Genomic DNA, 23869 nt, shown 5'->3' on the forward strand with positions numbered 1-23869 from the left:
GGCCCCCGGCCCCGCACGCGCCCACCCGGCCCCCCTCGGGAAGACCGCGCGGAGCCCACACGCCCGCCCCGCAGCCGCCCGCCTTACCGGCGTAGCTGTGCGCCCGCTTCATGTGGAGCTTCATGTTGCTCTTCTGGGTGAAGCCCATGATGCAGTAGTCGCACTTGTAGGGCCTCTCGCCCGTGTGCTTCTTCATGTGCACCTGCAGGGCGCTCTTCTGGTTGAAGGCCTTCTCACACAGCGTGCAGCGGAACGGCCGCTCTCCTGAGGGCAGACGGCGCCGCGTCAGCGTCCCGCCAGCACCGCCCGCGGCCAAGCGCGCGCCAGGACGGGCCCCAGTCCCCAGCGGCCCCCGGCGGACTGCCGACCCGCAGCTCTCGCAGCCCTGCCCCATGCTCCGGCACGAACACAACGCTAATCAAAAGCTACTCAAACTCCTAAAAGCATCCACAAATAAAAGCGGAGCACACGTGGTCTAAACGAGGCCTTCCGAACACATTTGGGGCAGTAAAGCAAAATGACGCTAAGTTCATGAGAATGTCAAATCCACTTAATTACTTTACCCAGTATTTTTTTTAAATGTCATTTTAACTGCTTTGACGTTAATACAGAGACTGAAAGATGGAAGGGACGCTGGCACGCTGACCCCTGCTGGAAGCCCGGCTCGGCCTGAGCCCAAAGTCCTGCCCCCTCCTTGTCCCTGACTCTGCCCCACACGCTCGTCCACTGCCAGGCCCCCAGGGCACAAGCCCTTCCCCTGGGCCTAGAAGGTTCTTTCCCGTCGGCGCGGCTGCCTCGTGGTCAGGCGTCCACCCCCTTTCCCTGCGTGGCCTCCCTGGACCACGTGTCCGCATGAAGCCCCACGTGGTTGCTCCAGTAGCACCTGCTTGGCATCCTCCCCAGGTGTCACCCTCCATCACTCCAAGTATGTCCCTCCCACCCAGTGGCCAAGACACGGGAGGGCTTACCACCGCTCCCCATGCCAGCCAGGGCCCTAGAGCAGCCCGAAGCTCTCCGGCTCTAATCCCCGGGACCGGGCATGGGAGGACGTCACACGCCCGAAGGACAAGGATGTCACAGAGGTGGTTGTGACACGAGTCAGGTGACTCGGGCGGAGTCACAAGGAGACTACCCTGGCGGGCCCACACACACCCCTTCAAAGCAGCAGAAGGGGAGCAGCAGGGACCAGAGGCTGCACAGGGGCCATGGCTGGTCTGAAGACGCCGTGCACACTGCGGGGGGCGGGGGGGCACCCAGCCAGCAGAGGCAGGGCCCACAGCGACATGCCCTCAGCGGGTTTCTCCAAACCTTCGGAAGCACCTAGCTCGTGCTAACAGGCAAACGGTAGTCTCTATCCCTTAAAACCATGGTTTTGAGTAAATATAGCATCATGTCTGTCTTTCCCTCAAAAGCTGTTCGCTGAACACCTGGTCGTGCCAGGTCTGCGTCGACAAGCAGGGACATCACTGAGAACACCAGAGCCCGAGGGCCGGGGAAGGACGCTGATGGGGAGCACCTGCTGACAATACAAGTAGGTCTGTGGGCCAGCCAGGGGCACCGGGGGGCATAGAGGCCTCCTGGGGAGGGGTGTCCAAGCTGACACCAGCAGGCAAATCAAAGGCGGCCAGGCCAAGGGTGACGGGCCGGGCAGAGGGGACCAGCAGAGAGGACGCTCAGGGAGCAAAGTCGGGACTCCAGGTGGCAAGATGTGTGGGTCCCCGAGGCTTCCCACGGCCGGGTGCCGCAGGACAAGGGTGTGCATCAGTGGCTGAGACGGCTTACAGGACACCAGGGTCCCACCTGCCCGTGCTCAGAGGGGAACGGGAGGGTCCCCATCTGCCAGACTCCCAGGGCTTCTGTCGGGCTCTGTGCGAACACGGGGCTGCCCGCCAGAGCGGGAGGCAGGTCCCGCCGTCGGTCCCGAAAGGACAGGCCTCAGCAAACAGGGCCCGGGACCGGTGGTGTTTCCGCGTGAGCCACAGCAGGGTGGCAGGGGCGGAGGGTGCAAGTGAGTTGTCAGGGAGGTGGGCCAAGAGGCAGGGAGATGGGGGTTTGTGTCTCGGTGGTGGTGGTTTTTCCTGAGACAACAGGCCTGAGCAGGGTTAGGAGGTGACGGGAAGTCAGCAAAGAACAGCCTGAAGAAGTAAGAGGAGGAGAGAGAATGGCGTCCCCCGCAGGAGGAGCACAGGGAGCCCGGAGGTGGGGGCGGGGGGGCCCCGATGCAGGCAAGGTCCCCAGAGGCCACGGCAGCCCTTAACAGTTCTACTCCCCACGGTCGCCAAGGAAACCACAAAATCTCTTACTTGAAAAGTCAGCCTGACGAACTGATGAAAAATGAAGGAAAGAACAGAATATGCGAACCTGGCTTTACAAATAACGGCTTATGTTGTAAAGGAATATTTACACGTTGAGTCTCATTTTCTCTCCAGCTTCCAGAACCCTGACCTGGAAGTGTGCGGCTCGCGGTTACCTGTGTGGATGCGGCTGTGCCGCTCCAGCTGGCTTGGCTTGGCGAACGCCTTTTCACAGGTGTCACATTTAAACACTCTTGGCTTCTGGGAGCTTAACGAAGGCCCAGCTTGATGAGTCTGCATGTGCTCCTATTATAGACCACACACAGAAGGGAAGAAATACTTAAGATCCCGGTGGGACTCTCCAGACCTGCAACACGACCGCGGGGGCCCACGTGAGCAGCAAGGACAACTGGAGGCCAATCTGGGATGAGCGCCCTCGGGGACTCAGTGGGGGTGGGGGGCGACCCCCGGACACCCCCCAGGTACCAGCTGTGCGGCTCCGCGGGGCCTCTGCCCTCCCTCTGCCGATGACCTGGACAGTTTTTAGGATCACTGGTCACTATGTGGTAGGCTGCTCCTCGACTGAGAACTGTCTGAAGTGTTTCTCACGACTAGGCTGGGGCTGTGGGATGGGTGAAGGAGGTCACGTGCAGTTGCCAGAAAACACGGCAGAGGGAGAGACGAGGCACACAAACGAGCTGTGGGTCTGAAGGGCAGACATCCGGGTTCACCGTGCAGCAGAAGGCGGGATCCATGGCGGGCTAACTAGCGGTCAGATGAGGCCGCGTCTGCTAACGAGGAGCGCTGGCCGGCAGTCGCGGGGCCAGGTCCACGCCCCCCACCGCGGCATGTCACCCGACCGCGGCCCTGCAAATCACTTCCCAAAGCCCTTCCTCCTCCTCTCCCCTACCACGTGCATGTCCCAGCGTTTACGCAGCCCCTCTCCTGGCATGCGAACCCCATTCTCAAGGTGGGTGCGGAGCCAGGAGCCGAGGGGCCCCTGTTCCCCTGCAGAAAGCCGTGCCAAGTGCGGGCCCCCAGGGAGAGAGGCGACCCTGCTTCCCCACGGTCCGGCCACTAGGTGCTGGCAGATTTTTTACTATTTGCTGCTCTGCTCGGTAGGAAATGGTATCTCATTGTCATTTTAAGTCCCATTAGACATGGATTCAGAACTGCACTCGCATATAACCCAGCGGATCTGATAAAACTAAAATCCCACTGACCTTTCCCTCCAAAAAATGGGAAAATTTGTTACTCTTTCTGTGAGTGAGATTCATGGCTTCTACTGAATCACAGACTCCACCGAGTGTCTCTCACCCCCGGGGACTGGTGGCCAGAGCACAGCAGAGCGTACCTTGAGGTGCGTGGCGCGCTTGAAGGCCTTCCTGCACACGGGACACACGTGGATGCGCTCCCGGCCGTGCACCTCCTTGCTGTGGTGAAGCAGCATGGCGGCCGATGCAAAGGTGCGGCCACACTCCAAGCACTGGTGCATCCGGCCCTCCTTCTCGGGCGGCCCGCCCTGGGCCAGGCTGGCCGACACGTCAGCTACCTGCAGCGGGTCGGAAATCTCGGACTTTACTCAGTGGCTGCAGTTTGTAAATGGACAGACAACAGGATGATAGACACACGCCGACGCAAGTACACGCGGCCCCCAGCGCGGCGCCTGTCATCCCAGGAAACGGCCACGGATCAGACCAGCCCGCTCTTGGACTCCGAGCAGAGCTTAGCGAACAGAACAGTGTTCTGTGCACGCAACCGTCCAGGGGCAAACTGCCCTGGCTGCTCCCTCCCTGTGACTCATCTGATAAACAGTATCGGGGTACAGTACCCAGGGTGCTGAGAACGATACCCAGCACACGGCACGCACTCAGTATGTGCTGTTAACGGTAGCAGTTTTAGCGTAGACAAGTATAAAGGCTACTGCTCCCAAAATGCTACTGCTTTGGCTCAAGAGCTCTCTCAGCAAACTGCAGGATAAATAACACTTTGCGGAAGGTATGTTAGCTCTTGAGTGGATTAAAGCATTGCCCGAAACTCTGAATCACAACCAATGAGGTTTTCAAATCATTTTAATGGGATGCCATTAACACCCCGAAAACAAATAAAGCAGGAGTTTATTACCCAGCTTTTATAAATAAGAGTTTAGTTTTGCAGATAAAAACTTGTATATGACAACTTAGTGAAAGAAAATTTTAAGTAATTATAATGAAAATTGATGGGATTTGTCAACATCTTTATTCTAGTTTATCAAGTACTTTTTCATAATTTTCTAATATATAGAAATGGATAAAATTTAAAGAAAAAGACTTAACAACAAAAGATTTCTATAAGGTGCTCTCAGATCATTCATCTGTGCTATAATAAAAAAAAGAACGGAATGGAAAAAGGATAAAACAAGCGATCAGAAGCGCCCAGATGATGCAGTCTTGTCACCCGCCACAAAGGAGGTATCTCCCTGTGACATTTCTGTCAGGGGTCTGTGCGTGTGAAGCAAAGAAACAACGGAAAGACACTACGTGTTCAGGTCAGTGCATAAACCTGTTTCTTGTGAGTCAAAGGAAGCCTGAAAGCCCCTGGAATCGAAGAGGCTCGGGCTGCACTAAACCTGCAGACATGGAGCACAGGATGAGAGCCGGCCACGCACAGCCACGCGCACTGACTCGACAGGGGCCGGAGCTAGCCGTGCGGCGAGTGTCCTCCGTGGGCACACGTGGGCCTCCCCGGGAGCCACGCTATCGCGAGCCATGAGCGCTGCGCCCACGCGTCCGCCGGCACGCTCCGAGTCCTGCCCGAGACACAAACTCACCTCCATCTGGATGAGCTCCGGTTGGGGAAACTCCCCGTGCTGACCATGTCTAATTTCTTTATAAGAAAGGAGTCTTGTCCCACTGAAAGACCAGTAAGTAATTGTCCTGAAACTCATTTGCTCAAACTGCATAAAATGTAATGCTGCTCAGAGCCAGTGGTTATTTATTATCTGTACTTTACCTCTAACTCTGAAAAGTTTGAAGGAAAGAGATTTTATTAGTCTTCTATATTTAGAACTATCATTTACTAAATGTCTTAGACCCTCAAAACATACATTTTAAGGAAAAAACTATCAAATGACAAATAGTCCACGCACACACACGTGTGTATACAAAAAAGGTACAACCAGACCTAAAAGAATCGGCAAAGGTATTACAAGAAAACCCTTGAAAAGAACTAAGTGTCCACGTGAAGTCCGATCTGTAGGCGAATAGGAGATTTAATAAATTTAAAACTAGCCTCGCACATGACTAGTTTCTACATCTTATTTTGTGGCACAAAAACCTGGCCCCAGCAAACCACAAATCATGCAATGAGGGAGTCAGTACCCACCGTTCCACACAGGCTGTCCCCCAGGCCCTGCGCGGCTCAGCCCAGGCTCTTCACTCCCATTCAGCTAGAGATGGCCCCCAGGAGCGGTCCCCCGGCCCCCCCACCAAACCCTCTGGGACCAGCCCCTCTCAATCCACATTCCTTACAACCCGCGACTGAGTGTGAACGCAGGTGCGTGGCGTACCTGGTAGGCGATTTCCTCACACGCCGCGGCGGAGGGCTGGGGGGTGTGGCTCACTAGGATGACCTGCGGAGAACCTGCTCCCCCTTGGCCCGACAGCGAGGGATCCGCGAGTAAGGCTGGGAACTGCTGACCCTAGTAAAGACGGGCTAGTTTAGAAGTTGTGACGATATCAAATCCAGTAGTAACGTACGAGATCTCTTACGGTGCAGCTACTGGGGACCACACGTGGGCAGGTCCTCAGAAAAGTTCACCACAGAAGCAGCACATGACCCAGAACTCCACTCCCACGTGTGTGCTCAAGAGAAATGAAACCCTCACCTCCTTGAGCGCTCGCGCACAAATGTTCACAGCAGCCAAAAAGGCGGAAACCCCAGTATCAGGTAGCTGGTGAGTGGATGCGCAAAATGAGGTGTATCTGAATGGCGGAATACGATTCAGCCAAAAGAAGGACTGGAGTGTGTGGCACGGGCCAGGCCACGGATGAGCCTCGAAAACCGGATGCTGAGTGAGGGAGACCAGCCACACAGGACCACGTGTTGTGGGATTCCACTGATGTGAAATGCTCAGAACAGGTGCGTCTACAGAGACAGTAGACTGGTGGTTGTCGGGGGCCTGGGGCTTGGCGGGGGGGGCACGGGGAGTGACTGCTAACCGCTAATGGTACCACATTTCTTTCTGGGGTGATGGAACGTTCCAAAAGTAGATGTGGTCATGGGTGCTCAACTCTGTAAGTATACTAAAGACCATTAAATTCTACTTCAAATAAATGGGTGAACACTACAGTATATATGGTACATCTCAACAGCGCTGTAAATATAAAGAATGCTTATTCGTTTACAAATGCACACAAACTGCTGAGTCCTACCACCACTCCAGCACCTCTCATACTGACCGTGGATCTGGGACAGAAAGAGAGAATGGTGGGGTGGGGTGGGGTGGGGTGGGGCGCGCAGCAGGGCGTCTGGCTGGGCTGGCCCAACCACAGGCTCCAAATGGGAAGCCACACAAACCTGTACACCTGCCAAATCAACGCTGATTCTCACACACGTTACGTGTGATCAGAACACACAAGGATTTGAAGAGCCGCCATCAACAGAGGGGCACGGAGTCAGCAAGAGCACTTTGGTCACGGCACCCCCGGCCGAAGATGAGGGGTGTTCTCTGGGGCAAGCCCAGCTCCCACGGGGCAGATAAAGACTGGAGCAGGCAAAGGACAATGAGAAGGCATTGAAAGAATTTCAGGTCTACTTCTCATGGGAAAGACACTTCCTCAGGCAGACACGGACACAGAGACAATGGGGGTAGAACACGGGGCAGAATATAAATTTACAAGGAGAGCATCATGGATTCTAGAGAAAAGGAGCTTCTTAAATTGATTTGGATTCTCTGCTTTTCATACGCACCTTTAAGAAAAGTGAAATGATATTTTAGGTGTCTCCATTTATCGAAGTTTTTTACACGAATGTGGCATATTTTGGCAAGGTCCTACGCGTACCAATAAAGCTTGCCACCCCACTTACACCAGAAGTTAGTTGAATATCGCTGCTTTCAAGTACCAGTCACTTCTGACTCCTGTCACTCGTCTGCCACCGGCTCTGCCACCCCTCTTACCAGACCACCCAATTTGGGAAAATGGTATCAGTCAAAATTAATAAATTCACATTTCCTAATTTTACGAATCAAAGACAAATACCACTGCTAGCCAGAAATTCCAATTTTTGTAAGAACCAGTGTTGGCTCAATAAACTCATATATTCTCAAATGAAAGCTAAGGTCTTTGAGACTCTGCACTGATACAGGTTAGTCAAGGGGAAATGACACATTATAGCCCTGAGGACTAGATTAGCAACTGCCAGGGGGAAGGGGCAGTGGGTGGCCACATGAGGGACACTTGTGGGATGGAAGGTTCTGGGTCTTGACTATAACAACAACCATACCTGGCTGTGATATCATACCTAGAGTTTTGCATGATGCTACCACCCGCAGAAGCTGGGTAAACAGTACACAAGGTCTGTCTGTATCATTTCTTAAGACGGACTATGAATCAACAATTAACTCAAAATAAAAAGTTTTAATTTAAGGGGCGCCTGGGTGGCTCAGTTGGTTAAGCGGCTGCCTTTGGCTCAGGTCGTGATCCTGGGGTCCTGGGATCGAGCCCCACGTCGGGCTCCCTGCTCAGCAGAGAGCCTGCTTCTCCCTCTCTGCCTGCCTCTCTGCTTACTTGTGCTCTCTCTCTATCTCTCTGTCAAATAAATAAAATAAAATAAAAAAGTTTTAATTTAAAAAAACTCCCAATACAATGTAATTTAGTAGCTTATTAGTGTTTCAATCGCTAATATTAAGTATTCTTAATGCATACACCTGTTTTAAAAATCAGTGTCTAGTAAAATGAATGCTCAACAATGAGCCACACCCAAGGAAGTGGTGACCTGAATCTGCTAAGATGATACCATCTGAAAGTCCTTTATCTTCGGTTTGATGATTACTTGTAGTGTATTTATTTCTTGGCTATGTTTTGGTTTACACCAAGGTGGAAGTTACAGGAATTTTCACTCCCGAGTGCACGTGGGGCAGGGGAGCCGGGCCCCGGGTGCTCACTAGCAGAGTCCAGCCCCACCCACAGCTGCTGAATCACACTTGCAAGGTGAGCCTGGAGATTCTGATGTGCAGCCAAGTTTGGGAAATGCTGCTCAAACATCACTAAGGCTTGCCACCCTGATAGACGAGACTTGGTGTGACAGCCAACCTAACTCCCTACCACGCCCCTGAAAGTCAGCCTCATTCAGTGTTTCCCTGTTCCATCATCTCATCAGGGATCTGCTCTCAGCAGTCATCATTGCCATGCCCTACACAACTCAACATGCCCGCCTGAACATAATACACACCGTGCTGCAGCAAGAACACCCAGGCAGGCCCACGGCACTCACAGGAAGGAAGCAGGGAGGCTTCGGCAGCCCAGGCTAGGACACCTCCAGGCACTACAACGCACGACTGTTAGAGCGGAACCCCTGCTCCATCGCACCCACCACTTCCGTTGAAGCATACAGTCACACTCTGACTTCTTATCAAGACCCAAAACCACACTTCCATATCTAACGACCAAGGTTTGAGTGTTTTGTACCGGGTCAATTATCTGTATTCTAATAAAGTAAATAACAAACAAAAAACCCACCAAACCGGGAATGCAAGCTGGTGCAACCACTCTGGAAAACAGTATGTATGTTCCTCAAAAAGTTGGAAATAGAGCTGCCATACGATCCAGCAATTGCACTACTGGGTATTTACCCCAAAGATACAAATGTAGGGATCCGAAGGGGTACGTGCACCCCGATGTTTATAGCAGCAATGTCCACAATAGCCCAACTGTGGAAAGAGCCAAGATGTCCATCGACAGATGAATGGATAAAGAAGAGGCGGTATATATACACAATGGAATATTATGCAGCCATCAAAAGGAATGAGATCTTGCCATTTGCAATGACGTGGATGGATCTGGAGGGTGTTAGGCTGAGTGAAATAAGTCAATCAGAGAAAGACATGTATCATATGACCTCACTGATATGAGGAATTCTTAATCTCAGGAACAAACTGAGGGTTGCTGGAGTGGTGGGGGGTGGGAGGGATGGGGTGGCTGAGTGATAGACATTGGGGAGGGTATGTGCTATGGTGAGCACTGTGAATTGTGCAAGACTGTTGAATCACAGATCTGTACTTCTGAAACAAATAATACATTATATGTTAAGAAAAAAGAAGAAGACAGCAGGAGGGGAAGAATGAAGGGGGGTAAGTCGGAGGGGGAGACGAACCATTAGAGACTATGGACTCTGAGAAACAAACTGAGGGTTCTAGAGGGGAGGGGGTGGGGGGATGGGTTAGCCTGGTGATGGGTATTAAAGAGGGCACGTTCTGCGTGGAGCACTGGGTGTTATATGCAAACAATGAATCATGGAACACTACATCAAAAACTAATGATGTAATGTACGGTGATTAACATAACAATAAAAAATTAAAAAAAAAAACACCAAACCTACAAGAATTCATATAAAATAGAATTCATTTCAGGAACGAATCAGTTACTTATTTTTGTTTTCAGAACAAGAACTGAAAAATCACTTTGCTTTCTTGAAAATTCTTTTTCAGATTTTATTTATTAGAGAGAGCGCACACACACACACACAAGCAGAGGGAGCGGCAGGGAGAGGGAGAAGCAGACCTCTCGCTGAGCGGGGAGCCTGATGCGGGGCTCGATTCCAGGACCCCGAGATCAGGACCTGAGCCGAAGGCAGACGCTTAACTGACTGAGCCTCCCAGGTGCCCCCCTGAATAGATTTTTAAGTGAATGCTTGCATTTCCTTATAAAATCGTCAGATGTAGTGGCCTGATCCCCACCCCTGCCACCAATAGTCCAAAATTTGGAAAGAAAAACTCATCTCAAGTTTGTAGTTGAAGAAGAACTCTTTATGACCCACCAATTTTTCTTTCAATAATTTCCCTAGTAAAGCAACCACGAAGTTACATTTTCATGCAGGTACATCACTGTAATTTAACTTTTACTTCAACAGAGTGTATTTTTAAATAAACTAATTCTTCTGTGGTGCATCAAAATGATCATTTACCCCACGTAATAGTCTTCTCTAGTTGGGCTATTTGCAAGTTTAAAATTACGATTACTTGCGGACATACATAAATGTCTCCTTTCCAAACATTCTGCTGTTACAGACTCAACTGTGACCCTTGGGTTCAAGCCACCCAACACCACTATGTGAGTCAACTACTGAAGATCACACCCCTTTGTGCTTTTACCACCATTTTCTCTTGTGGAATTTATAAAGAAACAAAAACATAGAAAAAATGGTACACAATGTATACTATTTTCATGTCTTTTTAACACTTAAAATTCACAGGTTCGCACTCTTGGGCTCCTTCAGTGGCTCTCGGCAGGCCCCGGTTTTCCACATGCTGAGTGAGTTTCAGAGCAGACATGTGGGATCGGCTGCCGCCTTTGCCCGTGGCCCTTGCTCGTTGCTCGCACTTCACTTCCTCACTAAATTCAAGGAGAGCACACGTTGTGAACTACGTTAAGGGATTATTAAACCCTTCGATATTTGTGCCTCTTAGTGACTAACTCTCATCTGTATTGAACAATTATTTCTAGAATGTTTGATTTCTCACAAGCACCTTTGATCTCCAGCTCAAATTTTTATGGTCATAAACAATCCTAATAATTTACATATTTATAAGCATTTCCATATATGTTCATTAACTTTTGACAACAGAATGATGGTTTTATTTTTGCAACAGTTCATTACATTTAGAAAAATATCACTCATAAAGCTAAGACAGGTTTGATCTGGTTTTTTCAAATTTTCAGAGTATTAGATCATTGTGAGCTCAATTCAAGTCTGGCGGCTAACAAAAAGGATTCCAATAAAACTACAGAAATTCTAATGGAAATTTTTAATACCACTGTTTTATACAATGTATGCTAATTAATCAATTTGGGATTAAATTTTTGATTGGGCAATTTGGGGAAAGTAAGCCAGAGAGTATAGATAAGCAAGGTAACCCACAGACATGCAGGAGGGAGCGGCCGTCTATCCGGACCAACTTCAGGGCCGCCACCACCCCCCACCCGCTGCTCTCAAACCCGGCCAGGCTGGACATCAGCGCTGGGGCAGGAGAGAGAGAGGGCGGCTGACGAGGAGAACTGCCTGCCATGGCCTGCCGTGGCCTGACATGGCCCTGGGACACAGAGCCGGGGTGGGGGGACACACAGCCAGAGCGGGGGGTGTGGGGAGATCGGCAATCTGTGCTGGGTGTGACCCAGGAGGAAGGGACGGGGGCCAGTGAGCAGACAGCAGAGACTCCTCCAGGCCACGTCTGTAAAGAAACGTGGCCTTGGTGCTGTAAGCAGCAGGGGCCACGGAAGAGTTTTAGCCATAGGAGCAGCGCATACGTGTGCATACGTGTGCCAAGCAGTATCACCGAGTGGGGGGGGGGGCTGCTGATGGAGCCACGGTGGGGCCAGAACCCGCGCCCGCCACTGCACTCACCCTGCACGTGGGCCTTACATCATCATAGCGCTGCTGCCGTCAGGATCAACACTTCGTTCCCATGCCCTCTGAGATCCTTCCTTCTCAGCCCCGACCCCTGCACCCTGCCTGGGGGGCTTCCATGAGCCTGAGCCTGCCTGGGGGCACGTCGGGGGCCCAGCAACCACCCAGTGCACCGAGGAAACACATCCCCAGCAAATATTTACAGACTTTAAAAATGGACCCTAGCAAATACTGAGAACTCTTCGTTGAACTTTCACTGCAATTATAATGATCATTAATTCTCAAAGTGACAGAATTTAACAAACAGAAAACAAACCCATAATCATAGAAATAAATGGGCCTCTGGCTTTTTCTGATCAAACCTGACCCCACCCTGCAAGGCATTAAATTTCATTAAATTTTGTATCTTAAAGAATTCTTACGTCATGACTACTTCTTTACTGTAGTTACAAGTCTACAGTAAGGAGCCACCCCGGACCCTGAGTGTGGACGGATCTACACCGCAGGACAGGGGCCGCGTCCCGCATACGGCTGCACCCTGCCAGTGCCCATCAGCGGCGAGGTGGCGCCAGGACCGCAATACAAGGCTACCCTTACAGTCGTCACCACGAGAGTCCCGGGTGGGAAATAAGGACACAACAACCCACCAAACACCAATCAAGCTCCATGCATCCTGCGTCTAGAAAGAAAATACACCGCTGACCTCTTAGATGGCCCCTCCTGTTCCAACTATAATTTTAAAATGTAATACTAATTTTTAATATCTAGAAGATGATAATGTCCTGACAAACAGGTGATGATTAACACAGGAGAAGAAGTAAATGGGACACTATGTGAAGAACTCAGTGAGATACTTCTTCCTTCCCAGTGAAAGGACGCAGGGGAGGACAGCACAGCAGGCCCTGGCCTCCGGCACTGACGCGGCCACCATGGGCTATTCCGCAGAGGGCTACTTGGCGGAGACGCTGGTCAGCCGACCGGAAGCCAGCCCTCGCCCCCACTCCCCTGCAGCGGGCCGCGTGTTCCCGCGGGAGCCGACTCCCGCCAGGGGCCCTGGGAGGGCTTCTGCCAACAGCGCGGGAGCGGTTCCGAAGCACAACGACCTGCTGGTACGAACCGCCTGAGACTGGCTCCGCACTGGCCGGGCCGGGCGGACAAATGTCCCTCTCTTACAAACGGCGAGGACTAGAATCCAGAGTCCAAACAGCCACCCTGTGGCTGGCTGGGATGCGGCCAGACCACTCCTGCCCTGGAGGCCACAATCTTAACTCCTCATCCTGTGCGGCGAGCCTGAGTGCACACGAACGAGCCACAAGAACGTATCCTGCTTCTGATCCCTCAGCACATCGCGCCGTGCTTACGGCAGGGACAGGGACACAGAAAGGGGAATGACCAGATAGGGTTAGTACAGTGACTCTCCATTATAATTTATCACGGTTTTTCTAATTAAACTCTGAAAGGTGTTCCGGTGTCTCAGCTCAATGCATTATGCAAAATGCACACCCTTCGATCCGGCACACTGCAGGCATTCACCTAAGACCGTAAATCACTGAAAGCGTGAGAATTTCTACACTACTTACTGAAACCCTGAATGTTCATGATGCCCCTCAACAAACTCATAAAACTAAATGCTGCAGAGCCGTTAAAAAACCTTTGCATTCCTAAAATCAACTGATGGGGGGGGGGGGGGGCACCTGGGTGGCCTAGTTAGCAAAGGGTCATGGGGTCAGGCCCCACGTGTCCCTCTCCCTCTGCTTCTCCCCCCACCCCATTCATGTGCTTGCTCTCTCTCTAAAAAAATTAATAAATACAAATCTTAAAAAATAAAAAAAATTAAAATCACTGATGGGGAAGGTGTTCATGTTGTAGTAAGAGGGAAGTTCACAGTACATGACATATACACGAGCTCACTTCTGTGGAAATGTTAACATATCTGTCTACACGTTTGCATATAAAGCTTCGGAAGGATCAATACACTACAGGGTCAATCACAGTTCCGTCTGGCCAGTGGATTTTTAAAAACAGTCTTCTGTTTTATCTGAATTTCCCTGTCTCCTTATTGCATCTAACACATTACTTATATTTTAATCAGAAAAAAACCACTTCAGTTTTGAAAACGATGCCCAGCATGTGCACTTAGGAAAGAAGAAACTGAAGGGAGCCACGACCCCCCACAAAGGGCAGGGCGGCGCCCTACCTGAGAAGCAATGTTGAGCGTGACTGTGTCCAGTCCTCCGGAGAGCAGGCCCTGAGTATCGGCCAGAGTGAGCGTGACGCTGGCATCTCCTCCGACTCCTGATGAAGACATGACCAGGTTCTGAGCAGACATGGCTGATGGAGACATGGGTGTCGTCGAAGGAAGGCTTCCAGGGGTAGCATTCAGCTCTACGAAAAAGGAAGAGGCACTTCAGCGGCAAAGCTGGGCAAGTCCAATCATAACGGGATGGGAGGGTGGTTTTAGGAAGGAACTAATCTGTCAGAATCGGCGTTTACATTACCTAAGCTTCTGAAATTACACCAAGATAATCACAGAATCTCTCATTCCAATTTTAAGGCCAGGCTTCTACAGTCTCTGAATCTCTTTATGCATAAATACATTCTGCTTAAGTATAATATCAAGAAAAACACAGTAAAAGAGTAAAAATGTGATGCTATAGTCCTAGTCGCTACTGCTAAGGCAGAAGGAAACTGCCAAGAATGTCCAGGACACTGTCCCCGTCCAGGACCAGAGAGGAGCCTGAAGAGAGGAACCAAACGGGACCCACCGAACATCGATCAGCAGCACGGCCTACAGTGTGACCATACCTGCTTAGCGCCCCCTCACCCTCCTCTATGTCTGCTAAGGCTGAAGTAAACCTCATGCAACCCTTTAAATATTAATTTATCCTGCACGACATCTTACTTTTCTTTGGAATAGACAACAAGATTTTTTAGTATTTTCCCCTTGTAGCCAATGATAAGAGAAAGGAAGAAATCCGGGACAGAATCAGGCAAAGAAAGGCCTTTTCTTCTACAAAACAGAAGCTCATGCACTCGGCTGAGCACGGAATTGTCAAAAGTCCTGTGGTGGACACCCACAGAAAACAATTTTTTGAGTTTTTACTTGTAAGCATAACGCACATGCACATGCGTGTGCACACACACACACACACACCCCTCACCATCTGTCCTTCCATTCATCTAACAATGGGACTCATCAGCCCCTGGGCCAGCCCCTGGGCTACAGGTGCTACGGACACCAAGACGGTAATGAAAGCAAAAGGTGAAAACACTATTTCCTAATTAGGCTTGAAAACAAAATGAGACTCCTGTGGATACTTTGCTGTGACTTGGGCCCCATCAGTCCAGAGCCTCTGCTCTGCGTCAGGGGCCAACAGGGAAACTAGGTTACTTACTTGTAACTGGAGTCCTCCAAATACAATGCCTCCATAGATCCACACTCTTGGAGTCCCACACTGTGTTGCACAGACCTGGAACCTTCAAAAGCAGTATAACCATTAGGAGGCTAGGAGTCTCTGCTCTGCAGCAGCCACCGGGGCTCCAAAGACAACCTCGTCCGACCCCTCCCACCTCGCTGAGCATCTGCGCAGAGTGGACTCTGCTAGGACACGCTGGGGCCAGAGGAGTGTGGATTTGTGGAGGGTGTATGTTCTAAGCACTCCAGTTACCAGTACGTGGGTCAACCTCGTGTTCTCACGTCACCTCCGTGCCCCCTTCCCCTCGCAGACTAGCACGCACGTATGATTTTAACACGAGCGGACGAAGACTAAGAAGAATCCTGGGGACATGGCAATGACCAGCTACATGCACTGGTGTCCAGTCAAAATCACCAGGGTGAGGACTGGGGTTGGGCCGTCAAAGCGCCCGGTCAAGAGAAGCACGTGGTGAAAGGCTCACCAGAATTACATCTACACAGAGTGAAACCAGAGGCTAACGGGGTCCACTGCGACTCACAAGGCCAAGACTTCAAGCCTCACCCGGACTCCTGAAATAAAGGAACGTCTCTTCTCCGCTCCCCACCAGCAGAATCGGACTCCCTGATGATCATTAATTCAGTGAGGGGGTCCAGGACTGTCAGGCACAGGAAATCCAAAGAGGAAACAGAAGCCTGTCACTGAGCTGAGGTGAATCCCAACACAGAGGCCAGTGAGGACCTCAGCCAACGCTAGAGTTCACATCTCTACGCCAACAGTGTGTGAATGCATGTTCAGCTACGTTCCACATTCAAGACATTTTCCAAGAGGATGGTATCAGTTCAAGTAGAACTTCTAGCCTCAAAATGGTCCAAAAACGGGTAATGTGAGTAGGAAAAAATGAAGTTTTCTAAAACATGCAATAGCATAACTATTTAAAAGCTTCAATCACATCTGTTCAACATATAGTTCTTAATTATATACAAAAAGATTTATTTAAAGCTCTAGAAACTACAGTTTCATTCAAACTGAACACTCTCAACCTGGAAATTAAGGTTGACTACTGGAGCACAGACTGCAAACTCTCACCTTCGGTCCTCATTTACCGGCTCTGAAACCGCAAGTCCTCCAGGCCACATCACAGAAATCTAAGTCTTACTCAGTTTACGGTTCTAACTCAAAAAAAGTCACCTCTAAAGGATGAGTAAATCCCTTATGGTCATCAAACCCATCACTGTCTTAAATCCTTGTTGGGATAATTTTTATAGCTTCTGAGAAAACTTAATGATAATTTTGGAAAGTTTCATAAGCAGTTTTAAGGATGTGAGATCACTTTTTTTCTTGAGATAAAAACGTGGCAAGAAAAGGTGTGTGTGTGCTGGGAGGGACTGCGGGAAGAGGGAGACACATCGTCCGGCCATTCATCCCCAAGGAGAAAGTGGGGAAAATGTCCTCCATAATTATAAAATGTACCCACAAATGGGAAATGTTAAGACTTCTGAGCTGCTGGGAAGGAAGTAATTGATCGTATTTAAATCCAGAAGAAACAAAATAACCTTACAAAGGAAGGAAAAACAGAATTGTGGCTTTTTTTTCCCACTGAAAACATGACTCAATTTATTCATCAAAATTATGTTAATAGTGGACAAAGGTAAGAACCAAAAGATAACAGCCATTTGAGATAAATTCCTTAAAGAGCCATACTAAACTTCCAGCCTGTTGGTAACACCTTCTGCCTCTGGGAAGGCGCTCACAACACGTGTGACCACGTCCTAAGAAAACCATGTGTGTCCAATGTTGTCATGGATGCGGCAGGGTCAGACCGTGAAGTGGCCTCAGACCCCGTGTCAGATACCTGAAGAGAAGCTCGTGCTTTTGTCTTGCACATGGAACTCTGCGGTACTTGTTTATTTACATGCCCCTGAAAGGGGACGCCCTGTTGTTTTCAGTGCTGCAGTCAAGATGCAAAGGGCCAAAGCTGTCCCAGAGGCTGAAAGCCTCAACGGCATCTCATGCCCAGAGGGAACTCCAGATGACAACGGCCACGGGCACCTGTGCTGTGCTCTGATCTAAAGGGCCACATAAAGTGGCACTTTCAAACACTGAGAGTTTTTGTTTTACTGTTTTTCTTAGAAGAGACATGGCTAATCGCAAAGTCATTTTTAGTTTCAATTCCTGGTGTGGCTTGAAGCCGGGCCTGGGAGTGACTCTGACCCTCAGGAAAATGTTGCCCTTTCAAGATGCAATCTCTTAACCAATGTTATACCGACGGGGTCAGTTCCATTATTATAACTCCTACCAGTGGAATGTGCAAACCTCCAAAAATACCTGCCCACCATCAAGGATTGAGTAGTTCAACGCAGAAAGAATCCCTTCCCATATCCAGGTTTATTCAAAGATGCCAAAGGTACCGGAGAACATAACACAAGTGACCTGCTCATATAAAACTAACCTCTGTGTATAACAGCTGACATCACATCCTTAAACATTCAAAATTAGGAGCTCAACTTTTATTTCACTAAATTCCTTGGAAAAAAATTTTAAATAAGGCACCAAATTACGCTAAAGAAAAGAAGTGTTCTCAGCCAGTTCTAAGACAGTAAGTGTAAAGAAGAGACAAAGATTCAGTCAGGAAAAGGGGAATGTTTGTGGTTTTTAAAGGACCACGAGTACGTGACTCACAGTGGTCCTTACGCACAACAGCTGCTCCAACCCCTCCCCCCGCCGCACAGAGAGACCCCTCCCCCGCAACGTGAGTCCTGTCACTAAGTGTGCAGGCGACGCAGACGCAGGAGGTAAGAGACCCCACATCTAACCAACCAGATGCCGGCAGAGCCCCCAGAGCCCATGTGTTCTCCACCCTGAGCAGAACGTGTCCCACTTTCAACGAAGTCGTCTGCTGTACCAGCAAACATCCAGGATCACCAAAGTAGCATAAAAAACCACTCCATTTAAATTAAAACACCAAAAATTCTCCTTGTCTTTCCATCCACTTGCCAAGCTCATTCAAGAGGTCAAGCAGGGCTTCCAAAGAGACGCACGATCCCACCCCTGCCAGCCAGTATGCGCCCCAGGGAAGCAGGCCGGCGAGGAGCCGGGACTCTGCTAACGTTCCAGAACGGAGTCGACGATAACCGCACGCGCTGGCCCACGAAACACGGAGAGCACAGATGCAGTGGAAACTTCACGCGCCAGAAATGCAGCTGGGATCTGCCAACACAGGATTCAGACGAAGTCCTTAACCACGCAGGTGCCTGCGCACACGTTAGCAGACGAGAAGGGTGGACAGAAAGTTCCTCCTCTGTGCCGAGGGGACCGTGCCCCCCTGGGACGCGCCAGCCCACCTCAGCTCACGGGCCTCTGTCCAGCGCCGCGCTGCCACACTCAGGATAGATGCCCCCGCTCTCACAGAAGCCGACCCCACCAGGTGAACGCCCTGTGACCTCTGACCTGCTCTCCTCTACCTGTCGTTACCGCCACAATTTTACAACGCTTTACAGATTCTTCAGTGAAGTCCGCTCCACCAGTTTCTAGGGTCCAAAAGGCAAAGGGGCTATGTCTGTCCTGCTCAGTGTCACATTCCCAGATTCAGTACAATTCTGCCACACAATACACATACAGTCTTTTGTTGAAGAAATGAATTACTGCATAAGAAAGCATTTCAAATAAGCATGAAAAAAAAGCCTTCCTGTAGCTACAAACATATCTAAATACTAAATTTTTTCTCAAAAAACGATAAAGTTGGAAAATTAGAAGGCTAAGAAATGAATAAAATCTCTATAAGATTAAAAAAAAGGCAACAGGCATGTCATCATAAACCACTGACGAGTCCTTGTGAATCTGTAACTTATTTTACTAGAGCTCATTTGCTTCTATTTATCAAAGTCTACACTTCAAAACCCTAGAAAGGGGGCCTTTTTAAAACTGCGTTCTCGTCGTGTGGGCTGGTGCCAGGAGAGTCTCGCTGCGGGGCACGAGGCCATGAGCTAGGCAGGTCCCCGCACAGGTGGCAGGGGGCAGCTTCGGGACAGAGTCCTCAACAAGCCCATGTGCATTAACACCCGGCACCTTGTCTATCTGAATGAGACGATTCGCTTTTACTCCTTAGTCAGCAGAACGACTAACTGGTGGGTAACTCTAGAGCAGAACTGTATCCTGGACGGAGGGACAAGCACCTGTCCCAGGTGACAGAACACACCGCTGACACACCAGTCTGGAAAGAAGACAGGCGCCTTCTCTCCTGCAACCGGGACACAGCCCTGCGACTGGCTCTTGGATCACGTCCCTGGTGCTGACGCGCTGGCTGCGTACCTGAGGAGTTCAGGGTCGCGCTCTGGGCGAGCAGCTGGTCACTGCTTATGGTTAGGGTGGCACCTGCAGACTGACCACTGGCAGCAGGAGCTGATAGCCTTATGCTTCCGTTCACTTCACTACTTCCATTAGCATTGTGCTGAATAAGATCTTGACCTAAATGGAAATTAATATTGTGATATCTGAAAGTAACACGTTAAGTCACATCCTGGCAAGCGGGTTAAACATAAAATAACATGCTATTAAAATGAAAGCTGTTTCATTTATAATAATACTTACAGAAAAGAATGAAAAGACCATGAAATACATTCATTTCCCCTAAATGCCAGTATTTGTTCACACTCTGTAAGCTGTGAAGCATTTTGAAGCGCTGCTCAAGTATTTTGAGCAGTATTTTGGCACTTTGCCTCAGTATTTAGGCACTTAAAATTACAAACTTTGTTGAATAGAACTTATGGCAAACGTGTGTTTAAGTGCATCGTAGGGACACGACAAAATGATGCTAGACCCTCCCCTAACCTCCCACCGCCGGGGCTCGAGGAAGCAGCGATGCTGCGGCTCCTGGCTGAGGGTTCCCCACACCACGGCGCTTGGGGCTCACACGTGCCTGGGGTGCATGCCCACTGGGGGGCACTGGCCTTCGGTTCTAAACCTGTGCACTCCAGCTTCTGTAGCTATAACGGTCACAAAAGCTGTGATACTGTAGGGAAACATGCATGGGAGAACTGGACAGTCTGCTGACATGTCAACAAAACCCACACTGAATGCTTTGGGAAGACTGGACACAAACAAGTCACCTTAAAAAAAAATCTACTGTCAAGTTAGGCTTAAGCAAGACAACTCTGCAAACTGGAGGGAAAAGCATCAAAAGACAGAAGGACGCTGACCTCGGCTGTTTCATCAGCAGCACCCTCACACGGCTCTACAGAGACAGAAAGGGGAAAGCAGCTGTGCGTGCCGGGCACAGGACAGAACTCTGATCAGCACAGCAGACCCGTCTTCAAAAGGCCTGTAGCTGAAGGGTCAGGGTACGTGGGGTACCACTTTTTTGATTCTCTGCTGAAAACTAGCTGAGACATCAGATAAGAGGGCTTTGGTATATAGAGGAACTAGATCGTTTGGGAGCCTGAGCACTATTTTTGCCTTTTACCCAATGTTCAGTTTCTTTCTCAAATGACCTCTGAACTGCTAAAAGTCCACAAAACTTCACTGAAGTAATAATCGCTTCCTAACATGGACAAGCATGTATAATTATACACACTAATGGAAAGAAGAACTTCCTACAAAATAACTGAAAATCCTACCTAAACGCTTTCAACAAGTGACCGTAAATTGAAAGTTTTCCTACAGCCTTTTTAGCATGGAGTAAGGAAACACTGATGTGTGAGTTGCCAATTCCCATGAGCACAATAATGACAACTGAGAACAAGAAGTCTCAAGCCCAAGGTTTGGGCAAACCCCGTGTCATCAACTGGTTTAAAGATTTCTCCCAGGATAAACCTTTATAGCCAATTTTTTTTAAAAAATTGGTTAAATCTGTCTCCTTACTGTTTGGAAAATACTGATGAGTAATAAAATAACTTTGTGATCAAGAACAGGAAAACACGGAAGAAAGAGTAGCACAATCCATACGCTAAGTAACACACAGTCTGAACACTAAGCAGGAACCCTGCAGGACGGGCCTGTTGTGCAAGACTAGCACAGTGCCTCATACACTGAGGGCACTCAAGACAAGTGAACTCGCTCAACAAACAACTTCCTTAAAATAAAAAAAGTATTAAAACTCAGATATATACAAAGAAACCAGGAAGGTAACTGGATTATGTAAAATTGAAAGTTAATGTTTGCTGCCTAATAGCATCTAAAATCACTCCATGTCACTCCAAACCAAAACTCCATCCAAGAACGGGTTCAAGGGCGCCTGGGTGGCTCAGTTGGTTAAGCGACTGCCTTCGGCTCAGGTCATGATCCTGGAGTCCCGGGATCGAGTCCCACATCGGGCTCCCTGCTCAGCGGGGAGTCTGCTTCTCCCTCTGACCCTCTTCCCTCTCGTGCTCTCTATCTCTCATTCTCTCTCAAATAAATAATAAATAAAATCTTTAAAAAAAAAAAAAAAAAAAGAACGGGTTCAAGTTTGTCACATACAGTAAAAGAAATAAAGACACTCCCTAAAAAAGAAAGCTTTTGGTTTCCTTCTGAATAACTTTTCTATTGCACTCACAAATTTTGCAGAAATCTCCCTGAAACGCGACTCTATCAGCCTGGCCTGCTCCCCTGGCTGGGTCGGTCCAGGAATCTGCCCACCACTACTCCCAGTGTTTTAAGGGAAAATGCTCCCACGTCCACCATGAAGCTCCCTCTTCCCCAGCGACAGTGTCCTGCCTCCTAGCAAAATGTTTTTCCTGTCTTTAACATCCACCTCATAAGGTTGCTATGAGGCCTAAATAAATTAGTATCAAATGCGTTAATATCTGTAAAAATACTAGAATAGTGCCTGGCACGTAAGGGCCACAAAAATTATTGCTTCATTTACCGAACAGCTAAGAGTCACGTGGGCAAAGCACACTGATAAAATATGCTGCAGGCTGAGCCAGAGGAGAACGTGCTGGGAGAATTAATGACACCAGAGGACAATCTGACCGCGAGCACAGCCGTCCTGGCACAGGGACACCTTGCGTGGTGGCTGACACATAGGACTGGTTTGCCGAGTTCAAGTGACCTGCACACCCAGAGGGTATTTTCTGAGTCCCTACTCAGAAGTCCCACTGAGAGTAGGGACTTCTCAGTGCCCTACAGCACACTTAACACTGTCCTGCACAGTCTGTGCAGGATCCCGAGAAGGAGTGTAGGCATCTAGAACGCGCCTGCACACACGTCATCCCAGTCAGACGCCTCCAGTTTAATGGAGCAGGAAGATGGACGAAGAAGCTATGTAGCCTGCTCTCCGTGGACCAGATCAGTGTGAGAGGACAACAGACTCAAGCCGGAGGACATGAGTAACTCTCACTGTTAGTTTCTGGTATTAGATTTGAACTATGACACTATTTCACTAAACCTGAATTTCCCACATTTATTACAAATGCGTATTGAGCACTGGCTGTATGCAAAACTCTGTTCTGCAAAAAAAAAAAAAAAAAAAAAAACAAACATACATACACATACGAATAAGGTATACTCAAATCGCAGGGAAAAGCAGGTTTAAAATGTGAAGTGACTAACCAGAGATGGTCAGGGTGATTTCCTGAGGAGACCCTGAGGACGACGCAGCGGTGGGCCCGGCAGCCTGTGCCAAGACCTGGCTCAGACTTGAGTTGTTAATGGTCAGGGTGATCTCGTGGGGGCCACTGGAGGTGGACACCAGGCCTTGAGATGTCATCACCTGAGAGAGGTCTTGAGTCCCTGGTCATCATTACAAAACAAAATAAAGCTGGGCTTAAAAAAAATAGTAATTTTCTCCTTTTTTATATTAAAAACGTTCAGTGAGACAGTTATTTCAAAAGAAGATTGAAAAGAAAACATCAGTCATCTCTGACCCCCTCCTGCAGAGACAGAGGAGAGGCTTATGGTGAAACCGGAAGCCAACAGGTCCACGGGAACAGGTGCGGGTAGCGATCTAGGAGCGTACAGTGATTACACATCACTTGTCGCTAGGGAAGCTTAGGTACTCTTGGGACATTTGATGTGTTTGCTGAGCTTCCCAAAGACAGAAGGGGCAGCCCAGGGTCCTCAGTGCCCACGGCGCTCACTTACCACTGCTGCTGGTGGTCATCACAGGGTCCTGCTCAGACAGCGGGCCGATGGTCAGACTGGCGGATGTCACGGTGGGCTGTAAGGACAGGCCAGGGATGGGCTGGATGACGACACTGGCTGGGACCGTGCTGTCCTGGGTCTGAAGAGAGGTGTTCTGTGAGGCCAGGCTGGGCTCCCCCGGCAGCTGCTGAGTAAGCAAGTTGCCCTGCTGTAACGTTTGCTGCAAAATACTCGGGTCAATCTGCAAAGCAACAGAGATACTCGTTGTGGAAAGTTCATGCTGACATGCCATTCTGACCACATCGAAGCCCAGGACACCATGGCACGTGTTGTACCTGCAGCGTGATGTTATTAATGCTGGAGGCATCGATTCCAGAGATCTGAACATTGGGGCCGACCAGGTTAGCGGCCAACTGTAACTGTATGCCCTCCAGGGTGGTCAGGCTCCCGTCCGTCAGGGACACTGTCCAATCACCGCCGGCTGCAAAGAGACACAAC

General features: G+C 49.6%; 1 protein-coding gene across 16 annotated transcripts in view; it reads right to left on the reverse strand.

Moving 5' to 3' along the window:
- Nucleotides 1-23869, reverse strand: part of ZNF236 (zinc finger protein 236) — a 104467-nt gene that overhangs the window by 774 nt on the left and 79824 nt on the right. For 8 of the 16 annotated variants that reach the window (XM_073898012.1, XM_073898007.1, XM_073897999.1 and 5 more), the window contains 9 exons: nt 23707-23852; nt 23372-23612; nt 22841-23020; nt 19622-19777; nt 14095-14282; nt 5842-5973; nt 3649-3846; nt 2471-2600; nt 88-264 (listed from right to left, as the gene is read on the reverse strand). In XM_073898012.1, the coding sequence (XP_073754113.1) occupies nt 88-264; nt 2471-2600; nt 3649-3846; nt 5842-5973; nt 14095-14282; nt 19622-19777; nt 22841-23020; nt 23372-23612; nt 23707-23852 (1548 nt within the window). Of the gene's footprint in view, nt 1-87; nt 265-2470; nt 2601-3648; nt 3884-5841; nt 5974-14094; nt 14283-15292; nt 15375-19621; nt 19778-22840; nt 23021-23371; nt 23613-23706; nt 23853-23869 lie in introns of those variants that run through there. The other 8 variants (XM_073898002.1, XM_025886823.2, XM_073898008.1 and 5 more) reach the window with 6 other exon arrangements.

The sequence above is a fragment of the Callorhinus ursinus genome, unplaced genomic scaffold (genome assembly GCF_003265705.2).
Source record: "Callorhinus ursinus isolate GAN/ISIS: 27379988/994484 unplaced genomic scaffold, GSC_fseal_2.0 scaffold11, whole genome shotgun sequence".
NCBI lineage: Eukaryota > Metazoa > Chordata > Mammalia > Carnivora > Otariidae > Callorhinus > Callorhinus ursinus.